This window comes from Brienomyrus brachyistius, chromosome 6 (assembly GCF_023856365.1).
Source record: "Brienomyrus brachyistius isolate T26 chromosome 6, BBRACH_0.4, whole genome shotgun sequence".
Lineage (NCBI taxonomy): Eukaryota > Metazoa > Chordata > Actinopteri > Osteoglossiformes > Mormyridae > Brienomyrus > Brienomyrus brachyistius.
The window spans coordinates 18,478,123-18,489,316 of NC_064538.1; the positions used below are offsets into that span (position 1 = coordinate 18,478,123).

The window sequence follows — 11,194 nt, forward strand, 5'->3', positions numbered from 1 at the left end:
CTTGAATCTGACTGCACTGGCTTCCGCTGATACGGACAGGTCTCACTACCATGTGCTGCTGTGGGGGACGGAGAGGGAAAATAATCTTTTCGAAAAGCTTGCTGTTGGTTTTTGTACTGCACATTAGTGCAGCTGGGGGTGAGGGGGCTGTGTTTTTGTCTCTAAAGTGTTAATAAATTTTGTTTTTTTTTTTTTTTTTTAGTTCTGTTTTTTTAAGTTGTTTCATAGCGACTGCAGCCCTGTACCACACGGTTACCTGTCTCATAGATGCCTGATTGGATTTGTGTCCCACCCACAACTGAAGGCCGTGACCCCATATTAACACAGCATGACCAGAGGAAGGGGGACATCTGCACTGAATGTCACCAGTCAAATTCAAAGGCATGTTTGCTTATGATGAAGCATGACTTAGCATTCGTTGTAGGTCCAGGAGGGGTGTGTGAGTTTTATTCCAAGTAATAATTAGGCTGTTTTAAGTGGTACAAGTCCGGTATGTCTCCGCTGTTGAGAGAGAAGAGGGCGCACGTGCCCCACAATTTCATTAAAGATTTGTACCTTTTTTTTTTGGGGGGGGGGGGGGGGACATTTTTCCAATTCCCACAAGTTTGACCTTAATTTTTCTAAAGATCTGTGACTACAGTAAAAAAAAAAAAAAGAACTACACATGCTGAAAGTCATATTCTGTTTGGTTACTTATGTTTGTTAGGGTTGGGTGGGGGGGGGGTGGGAGCCGCCGTACTTAGCATTAGGGCCACACCAATGGAAATGAACAGATGGTCCCCACAAAAGACAGACATACAAACCTGGGTGTGTCTTCCACTTACCACAGCCCAGTCTGCTCAAAATCATACATTCGGTAAATCATAAAATTTCCAAAAACCATTTTCACTCATTCTTTATATTAAAATTAAAATTTTATTTAGTTAGCATACCTGCATCCATGTAGATATTTTAAACACCATTTTTAATGATGGAAATATTCAGGGAAGCAATGCTGTCTGAATAAAGCCCTGAAAACAGTCCCAGTAAGTCCCCCAATCAGAAGCACGTTGCCGTCTAAAACACTTAATGCCAGAAGTCCTATTTTGGTTATTAACAGGATTGATCCATATAATTTCCTGTACTTTTAAAGCTTTTTTTACGGTTTTCAACATGATGACCTATAGATTTCCATTATAAAGTATACTAAGTATATGTAGATAGTTCTTTCGATAATGCCACCAGACACTGAATGCTTTTAAACAGGAAAAAAATAAATGATCCCCGTCATGCAGTGGTATATAGTGCATGTTGTATTTCACCATGAATAGGAGAGGGGCACGTTGCGTTTCACCGGCCCTGCCCCTACTCGCTGCCCTTTGCGCCTTCCCACAGCGCCTTCTTCTTGCTCTGACGCTTCGATGAGTGGATCCGCAGCACCGTGAAGGCCACCATCGCGATGCAGAGCACGCCCACCACGCCTGCCGCCACAGCCGCCCTGAACACGGGGCTGTCCCGGTACGATTCTTCTGCGACTGCGGAGAGGTGGACATGTAGATAAGCACTGGGACGTTGTTTTAAATTATATTCTATGTTGTTTCATATTATATTATGTGTTTTATATTATATTCATAATAAGGAGATCGTTTACTGTGGTTCATCGATCGGCTGCTATAAGTTGTAATGTCTGGCGATCCAACACATAGATTGGGGACGTCATTTTATATGGACCATTTTATATTTCTTGGTCTTTAAATATCATAAGAATATTGCTGATGCTGTTTTCTCCTTGAGGATAAATAAAGCTTACCTTGAGTATCTTGACCTGGAGGTCCACCTACGTGACATAAAGGCATAATATTAAAGTTCTAGCTATCAGTTTTATCATATATAAATCTTAATATCTGAGCAAATAAACCCCTGGCAACAAGCGAACAGTTCAGGTTCGGAAAGTAAAAACCCAAACAAAGATTTTGTTTCAACCAACTAGTTGAGTACTCTATTACTGTGACTCTTTATTCTCAACTGGTCGATTGAAACATAATCTTGGTCTGGGTTTTTACTTTGTGGACCTGAACTATCCACCTCTTCCTGCCAAGTACAGAGTTTCAGAAATACTTTTGGTCAATGTTTAGTGTATTTAATATAAATATATTTGTCAAAAACCATCTCGAAGTGTCGGTGTCTTACCACTGTCCACTCTGGTGATGATCGGACCAGAGGTCACTGTGGCTACTTCGCTTACGGTGGTACTTTGAGCCTGCGACTGCAGATCTCGCTTTGCCCTAGCATTGGCTGAACAATTCTACGAAAGAACAAGGTTAAAGCTCATGACCACCACCTTGCGGCAATGCATCACAATAGCAGTAGCATTCACTGCGGAGAATACTTCATCCGCAACAAACAGATTATTCTAGTGCTGGAAAATCCAAGATATTGCTGTGCAGCGTTCGTTCTATACGCTATGTTAACAAATAATTAACATGTCTGTGAATTCAATTTTGTGTTCGGATACTTAAGTGAAAAGCAGTGGGGCATCCAGAATACCAAAGTAAGCACGGAGCAATTAAATCAATTTGATTAGAGAACAAAAGTCATTTAATTAACTTGGGATGTGTTGAAAATAACAACGGACTGCAAAACGTGTCGTGATTTGCTCAAAATGTGTCGTATTCCTGCCAATTCTTGCGCACTGGAATCCTAATTTTCCATTTTCGCAACAGAACAACATATTGCAAGGCGATTTTTAACATTATGCCTACGATTAATACATTAATCCTAAGCATGGCCAAATAAAATACTTAGTGACGTAAAAGAAAGGAATGTAGCGGAAGCTCTTATATTTGAGAATGAAATAAGAAATGAACATGTGTGATCCCCACGCAAAATAACTGATATGCAATGAATGTGAAATAACATTTTACAAACATTTATATAGTAGCTGGGTTGCAATAGTCCTCCCTATACTTTGCTGTTCTTGAGACCTTCGTGTAGGCAGTGGAGTTACCGGCAGGACTGAGCTGCAGACAGACGTCTCGCAGAGCCTGGTGGCACAGTGCAGGTAAAAGATGGAGACGGTCATGTTTTTGTGTTCCACAAAGCGGAAAGCTTCAAAAGAGAAGCGGGCCGTCTGGGTTTGGCCATTAGATGTGATCACGGTCTGGCCGTCACGGTTGCATCTAGGTTGAAAGACATAAAGACGAGCCTTTATTTTTTTAAGTCTGGGGAAAATGCATCAGCTGCCCGGTGTTCTGTCCACCAAATGCTACCTATGGAGACGTGATACCGAGCCTTTCTGTGCATGTGCAGTTCCACCGTCTTGGGATTATGGTTAGGTTTTAGGGTTAGGGTTATGGTTTTAGGGTTTTTTGGGGGGTTAGGTTTAGGGCTATCGATTAGCCTATCGGTAGTCTAACTCGACAAATTAACTCAACTCGTTATTTCACTATTGCACTCGCCGTGTGCGATTCGGCGACATGTAAACGATGTGCAAAACTTGCCTGGATTAAATAACTTACCCAACAAAGAGGTCATAGTAAGAGCTGTTGATGGGAAAAGGGCTGGTTGTGGCGTAGCATCGGTCCAGGAGGACATTGAACCTTTAGCGACGTCGGGCGCGCAATAAAAAGAAAGGATTGGGGAAAAATAAGATGCCAAATTCTATCAATTCGTAATCATCTAAAATAGTTGTTTTCTCAGCAATACTGTTGATCACTGGCTTTGGAGATTACGCTTTTTTATTTTCTCAGTTTGTAACTGTTAGATAAATAAAACTGGTAGTTAAATTAAAATTAATATATCACATCAAATGAAGAGAGTTTCATTTAGCTGCCAATAAAACGTTTCCATACGTCGTTCATGAAGGTGTTTAGGAGTATTAAAAATATTATGTTTCTGAACCAGTGGTGGATCCGTTTTACCATATATTGTTCTACTGCATGGATGGATACAAATGGAACCGAAAACGTGCCCCTAGCTAATGGTAAGTGAAATTAACTAAAAATGAAACTGTAGGCAAATGTAACTCTCATCTAAAACTGTTTCAGATCAGTCAGATTATTTTGCAAATAGTTACACACTATACTAGTTAATGTTCGGTAACTGTTCCATAAATCCATAAATTAAAATTCATATCCATGCATTTCCAAGTGCAAAACTTTTTTAACAAAAAAAAAAAAACAGGCACATGGTTTCGAGAATTAAAAGTAATATCCAGCTGCCCCAGTTACCTTTCGGTGAGATTCGTGGCCTTCACTTCCACAAAGATTCTCTTTTTCAGTTTAAGGCCGCTTTCCGGTATTTTGAGGTGGGTAGTATAAGACGAATCCTTAGAGTCAAAATAACGCAGGAATAGATCATAAACTTAAACGACAGAATGATGTCCTACGTACTTTAACGAATTCCGTTTCAGTTCTAAATGTTGAAATGTTAGAGATTTCCCTTAACTTATTCAGGCGGTATGTATGTCCAAAGCAAATTTCATTGGGCTTTATGAGCAAAATGTAAAAAATACTCAAACCGAACAGTCAGCACTGAAGATACAGTTCACAAAATGTTCGACATATGCGGCAGCAGATATATTATCTAACACAGAATGTCAGTATTAACTCCCACGCGAACAAGAAAAACTGTTTAATGAATTGGAATGCCGCAAAGCAATATACACACCTCATAGAGTTGCATGCTTAGTGTGCTAATAAAACTCCCGTTATTGTCCCTTACAGCCAGGCTCACCCCAGATCTGTTGAAAAGCACAGCAGTAATTAGAGTTCGTTACTCTAGGGGGAGAAATTAGACTGTAGTAGAATTATGTCGACCAGGCAAAGTGTATTAATGCGTTTTTTTTTTTGGTGTTTATGAAATATAGGTGATTCATATGAATCACAATGCAATATCCTGGATAACTGTCTCATTGAAAGTACCAATTTTGATCAAGACTTCTGAACTACAATAATATAGTGGCTACAAGTAATGGGTCGACAAAACATTCATGTATAAGTACCAAAGCACTTACACGGTTATCTCAGTGTTGTTGATCAGGTATTGCAGTGGATATCGACAGGAGAAAATGTACATCATCTCTTGTCGGTACGTTATGGTGCCAGCACTCGGGTCCAGGGAGTTTATGATTCCTGAGACGTTGACAAACTGGACGCTGGAATAATCGGAGAAGAGCCCCGAACCGACCTCTTGACTGATCTGTACAAAAAAAAGAAGAAATCATTAAGCCTATATCTATTGTTAAGGACAAAGATTACACAACATATTCTTTTATAAAAGGGTTTACAATGCCTTTCAAATTTTTATTTTTGTATTTTTATAAAATCCATCCACCCATCAGCTTATCCAGGTAAGGGTTGTGGACAGCACAGGGCACATCGCTGGGTTAATACCTAGGTGGCATGCTAGTCCATCTAAGGGGTATTCATATATTCATGCTTTTTGATTAAATAATCTTGAGTAACATTTGCTAAAGTTTTATCGGCAGTACACTCAAATAGCTGAGGTACCTTGAGCTTGTTTGAACAGGTGGAAATGGCTTCTTCGGTTATGGAGAAATTGAATTTTAAGACAGGCGGATCTGCTGACCAATCAGGTATCCCGTAGCACTCTGGTCTGTAATATTGCGCATTGAGGGACATCAATGACTCGTTGTATCCACCATAGTAGATGGGGCACAACAGGATGGTCAGCTCCATTGTCCTTGTCCCACATATCACTGAGATGTCAGAGTTGGCTGGAACACACAAGGATCCCGTAACAAGAGGATTTATATAAACAATCATGGAATGAGAAAGTATCAGGCACGGCTGCACCCCTGAATAGAAAGTAGGAACATAATGCCCAACAATAGGTCTTTGGCGGAGTGGGTTCTCCTCCGATTTCTTGGAGGTTCCCCAGTAGTTGATTCGGTTCCAGGTGTATAACATGAGAGGTCAATAAGTGGAGTGACTCACAGTGATGCCGCGGAGAACCCCGAGGCAGAGCAGAGACTGACCTGGCTCCCTGAATGTCGTGTGTGAAAAGCAAGGATTCTGAGCCTCACTGAAGAGGACCAGGCCAAACTGGCAAACCAGCAAGGACAGCCACATTGTCCTCGAACTGGAGGAGGGAACACAAGTATTTATCAGGAAGTATACGACATGACTCAATTTCAGAAATCTCCCGATAAAAGCCAAGACTGAGGAAGCAATAGTGAATTGCTATAAATAAAGATAAAAGATTATATTTCCTCTAAAACATGCAACATTTTCAAAGAAGAAACACATCAAAATCGATCACATTATTAATAATTTGCCAGTGAAAAAAAAGGGTTTTTACATAGGCTGCAGCCGTTTAAGCCCTAGAGCAAAAACTTGGCTGATTTCTCCAGAGAAGAAAACTGCCTTAATTAACATATAATAAAAATAATTTTATTGATGAATGAATATGCAAATTCCAAAAACAAAATAGCCTTACATGAAGATGATGGCTAGAAAATAAATAAAAATAAAAAAACACAAGTAGGCCTACCCCAATCCCTGAAATGTTTCAGAGCATGCATATTGCGGTTAAATTTAAGAAAAAAAATAAACAAAAACATAGGTTGCTTCGTCTCATGTCCATAGAAGAAGACGAAGGCATTACCTTGAGTGGGTGGTGATTCTCTGCCCTCCACCGTCTCTCTCTCCCTTTTTCTCCCCGTCAGCCCCTGGTATTTATACTGGCCTCTTTTCCAGCTCAGGGGTGTGAAAATGGGCAAGCGACACAAAGCAGGAGGTTATGAGAAAAATTCAGAAGTCAAAAGAGCAGCCTGGGTGAATGTAAACTGTAAAATGTGACAGGGAAGGGTTTTACACAAAATACGCAATTAAGTATATAATATAAACAAATATATACTAAATATAAATATAAATTAGCAGTAAATCATAGATTTAAATATATTCAGTTGAGACAACAAACAGGAAAATATTATAAAAACTATATAGGCGTATATGTGTGTGTGTGTGTGTCTGTGTGTGTGTGTATATATATATTCATATATATATAAATATATATATGTGTGTGTGTGTGTGTGTCTGTGTGTGTGTATATATATATATATGTGTGTGTGTGTCTGTGTGTGTACATGTATGTATATGTATGTATGTATGTATCTCCATACATTTCCTGCAACATCTTATCATATTCGAAGTCGTAGGGGATGGATTCCAGAGGCTATGGGCGCAAGGCAGGGGACAACCAAGGATGGGATGCCAACCCATCGCAGGGCACAATCACACACCAGTCACTCAAACACACACACTTATAGACAATTTGGTTACTCCAATTTGCCTCAGCATGTTTTTGGACTGTGGAGGTCAACTGGAGCAACATAAAATTATGTTTATATAATTTTACATTTCACAAATACATATATAACACACATACACACACACACATATATATCTGTGTATGTATATATATATATATATATATATATATATATATATATATATATACATACAAACAAAATTTCATTGAAAATTTTAAGAAAAATACTTCAATTATATATTTTTTAATTTGGCATATACTTTTAGCTTTAGCAATGTACAACTGAGAGAGGATCAAGATCAGTCAGTCCCAGGCAAATGGGGACTAAGCACCTTCTCAGGGGGCCGACGGTGAAATTGCTCCGTTGACCCTGCGATTTCAAACGGCGACCTTCTGGTCATAAGAAACTAAGGGACCCACCCACTCATCCACACATGGCTCTTTCGTCTTAAAAACAAATACAAAACAATTAATAGGTGTAATGCACCTGAATTTCTGAATGACCGGAGCATGTGGACCGGCATTCAAATCAACCAATCAATTAATGATCATTTATAACAATAACAGTGATGATTATTAATATCATTAATAATCTGTGGATGAATCTGTGGATGAACTGGTCCACCTGGCCAACATACAGGTGTTACTGGTTTAAAAACTGTATTTAAAGAGTATCTGTCAGTCATATTAAAAAAAAACTATAACTTAAGGTGCATGGCTATATGCACATATTGTATTACAAATGAATACAGCTTTATTGATTCCAACTCTATTAACGGCAACAAAACCATAAAGCATCTCTCTGATATATAACCAGTTTGATAAATGTATCATGTTTAGATGGACCCCAACTTCTTTGTATAAAAATCAGGTCTCCCTTCAGTTATCCTTTTGTCTAAGAAGGTGCTTCTTGTTTCCTCAAACAAAACCCCGGTCCTCTGAATGTCACCATAACAAATGACTTGGATTGGTTTTCTTGCAAACCCAGAAGACGGAAACCAGCGATGGCTTGCATGTGATCTTTTTGAACATGCCAGCATATGAGGAATTTAATATTTATAATCCAGAGAGATTTCCTAAGAGCAGATTAGTTAACCATACGACGATACTTTGCTAAGGATAGCCTGACAAACAAAGCACTTTGTGTTTGAGGCAGGTACACTATGTTTAAGCTCAGCCATGACACAAAAAATCACAGTAAAACCGTAAACATGTTCAGATTTTTCATTTGCCAGCGTATGACATACAATAAGGAACGAGTATATGCCGCCTTTAACGTGATCTTTTAATACTCTTATTCAGGGGGAATTCTTTACATTTGCTTTCTTTTTGCCTCCACATACTGCAGTATAGCATAGGCGTGTATTGCCTGGATAAACATAACCAGAGGACAAACAGAGCTTTGTTAGAAATAACTAAGCGCTCCAAAGATACGAGATCCTAAAATATCATTTACCATGAATATTTCTTTAATGATGTTGCCGAACTTCGCACACTAAACACGCAAGACATATTACACAGAACACAATTTAAAAAACAGCCATTTTGATTCCGAAAATTAAAACGTTTATTTTTAACATCACCTTAGCGAAGATAAAAACATATTTGACAGTTTATTCACAAAGTATAGGATACCATATAAACAGCGCAATAGACAAATCAGGCTGCAAACGTATAACGCATCCTAGTAATGCGTTACAGTACAGTACTAACCCCACTTGAAAACGACTCCCCTTAAAAGGTACGGCATGAAAGTGAAATCGCAGTCAAGCATTAATTAGTTGGATTTCCATTAGGTATGAAGATAACCCTTGGGTTCAGTTTGTAATGGCAAGCATACAGGTGCATGCAAGAATGCAAACACAGGCGTAATAAGAATGTTACGTCAATTCAGAATCGGACACAGAACGATTTAACTGAACGATTGTCAATGTACAGTTAGTCAAACAAGCAAATGTGAGCTGCAGTATGCCATTTAAGATCTGAATGCGACGCTTCCGTAAAATGAGTTTCCTGTTTGAGACTGGATTTTCCTTAAATACAGTACATGACAAGGCGTTTAATGGCCGCCTTTTCCATCGTGAAGTCACAGATGAACTTCTCGAGCTTAGCCATCTGACGGATGGTTCACTTGGAGCTGGTGTACTTGGTTACGGCCTTGGTACCCTCGGACACTGCATGCTTGGCCAGTTCTCCCGGCAGCAGCAGGCGTACGGCAGTCTGGATCTCTCGGGATGTGATGGTGGACCGCTTGTTGTAATGGGCTAAGCGCGAAGCCTCGCCTGCGATACGCTCGAAAATGTCATTGACAAACGAGTTCATGATGCCCATTGCCTTGGAGGAGATGCCGGTGTCAGGGTGGACCTGTTTCAACACTTTATATACATAGATGGCATAGCTCTCTTTCCTCGTTTTGCGTCGTTTTTTGTCACCTTTCTTCTGCGTTTTCGTCACAGCTTTTTTTGATCCCTTTTTCGGCGCAGGAGCGGATTTTGCTGGCTCTGGCATTCTGTCGTTTTAGAGTTCTTCGTAAATTGATTGACAGTGTACTCAACACGAAAACTCAGCATAAGGAATATGGTCACCCCGCCCTTCTTTCCTCTATTTATAGCATCGCTATGCTAATTAAGGCACAGGCCAACTATGATTTGATTGGTCATCCTGAAATTGTCAGTCACTCAGAAGCTAAGCACTATTGGTTAAATCGAAGTTATTTCTTTTATCCAATCAGTATAACCTGTCGAGTATAAAATGTCATGTCATTCTAGAAAATATACAAAAGAAGTGAAACGGTGTCGCTGTGGTTTTATACGAAGCCTTAAAATCATTGCAGACCCTTGTGCATAATTCCTAAAGGAGAATGTCCGGTAGAGGTAAAACCGGAGGGAAAGCCCGTGCAAAGGCAAAATCCCGATCATCTCGAGCAGGTCTTCAGTTTCCCGTAGGCCGTGTACACAGACTGTTGCGCAAAGGCAACTATGCGGAGCGAGTCGGCGCGGGTGCTCCTGTCTATTTGGCCGCTGTGTTGGAATATCTGACGGCAGAAATTCTGGAGTTGGCAGGCAATGCCGCCAGAGATAACAAGAAAACGAGGATCATCCCCCGCCATCTGCAACTGGCAGTCCGCAATGACGAAGAGTTAAACAAGCTCTTAGGCGGCGTAACCATCGCACAAGGCGGAGTGTTGCCTAACATTCAGGCCGTGCTGCTGCCCAAGAAAACTGAGAAGCCTGCAAAGAGCAAGTAACCACAGCCAGCCCAAACCCAAAACACATCAACCCAAAGGCTCTTTTAAGAGCCGCCCATTTTTTATCTAAAGAGCTTCTTCCTCCCGACTTTACTACTGCCAAATGGTCTTGCCTGGGGTTTTGGTCGTCTGGAGATGGAGGATTTTTTTTTTTTTTTTGGCCCATGTGTAGATTGCCCTTCAACTTTCCGAGTGGTGTTCTTGCTACATGTGAACAGTATCTATTCTGGATAATTGTCATAACGGAATAAAAATCCGCCGCTGAGGTGACAGTGTTCCAACATGACTTGCAAAGCTGTCACTATATGTGTGCGCTTCGGACTTAAAAGGTAATGGGACTTCAAAATGGTGGCGAATCCATGGGTGGGGTGAACGGCACCACACAATTCTTTTATGGACCAACACAGTTTCTTTGTAATCTGTTATTGCTAACTTTTTGTGGAAACGTGATGTTATAGCCCTGGTCAATGAATGATTGTGTAATATCAATAAGGCAGTTATTTGGTTCGTTAATAAATGTTCTGTGGCGTTACACGGCACGCAATGGAAAGCTTCATTTTGTATGTTTTCTTTGAAATGGTTTACATCTCGAAATTGCAGAAAGCATGGGTACGCATGCGCCTGTGGTGCGCACACCACCATGTTTGGGTCGGATGAGATCACCACCACACAAAT

General features: G+C 40.2%; 3 protein-coding genes across 3 annotated transcripts; 1 reads left to right on the top strand and 2 right to left on the bottom strand.

Moving 5' to 3' along the window:
- Positions 1-892: 892 nt before the first annotated feature.
- On the bottom strand, positions 893-6,710 carry si:ch73-261i21.5 (zona pellucida-like domain-containing protein 1). Its single transcript, XM_049016216.1, has 11 exons — positions 6,607-6,710; positions 5,978-6,081; positions 5,490-5,716; positions 4,994-5,178; positions 4,648-4,720; positions 4,209-4,306; positions 3,498-3,578; positions 2,987-3,158; positions 2,170-2,284; positions 1,790-1,816; positions 893-1,514 (listed from the first exon to the last, which is right to left on the bottom strand). The coding sequence occupies exons 2-11, from the start codon at positions 6,069-6,071 to the stop codon at positions 1,345-1,347; spliced, it is 1,242 nt and encodes a 413-aa protein (XP_048872173.1). The 5' UTR covers positions 6,072-6,081; positions 6,607-6,710; the 3' UTR covers positions 893-1,344.
- A 2,010-nt stretch (positions 6,711-8,720) lies between these two features.
- LOC125744600 (histone H2B 3) lies at positions 8,721-9,863 on the bottom strand. Its single transcript, XM_049016591.1, has one exon. The coding sequence runs from the start codon at positions 9,778-9,780 to the stop codon at positions 9,400-9,402; it is 381 nt and encodes a 126-aa protein (XP_048872548.1). The 5' UTR covers positions 9,781-9,863; the 3' UTR covers positions 8,721-9,399.
- Positions 9,864-10,028: 165 nt separating this feature from the next.
- LOC125744599 (histone H2A) lies at positions 10,029-11,069 on the top strand. Its single transcript, XM_049016590.1, has one exon. The coding sequence runs from the start codon at positions 10,133-10,135 to the stop codon at positions 10,517-10,519; it is 387 nt and encodes a 128-aa protein (XP_048872547.1). The 5' UTR covers positions 10,029-10,132; the 3' UTR covers positions 10,520-11,069.
- Positions 11,070-11,194: the final 125 nt, after the last annotated feature.

Bases quoted from the DNA above. Each gene is read 5' to 3' on its own strand.
- si:ch73-261i21.5 (XM_049016216.1), bottom strand. From the start codon at position 6,071: ATGTGGCTGTCCTTGCTGGTTTGCCAGTTTGGCCTGGTCCTCTTCAGT. The intron at 5,179-5,489 runs GTACCTCAGCTA...TTTTTTGTACAG, and splicing joins CCTGTTCAAACAAGCTCAAG to ATCAGTCAAGAGGTCGGTTC. The intron at 4,721-4,993 runs GTAAGTGCTTTG...GCTTTTCAACAG, and splicing joins AACAACACTGAGATAACCGT to ATCTGGGGTGAGCCTGGCTG.
- LOC125744600 (XM_049016591.1), bottom strand. From the start codon at position 9,780: ATGCCAGAGCCAGCAAAATCCGCTCCTGCGCCGAAAAAGGGATCAAAA.
- LOC125744599 (XM_049016590.1), top strand. From the start codon at position 10,133: ATGTCCGGTAGAGGTAAAACCGGAGGGAAAGCCCGTGCAAAGGCAAAA.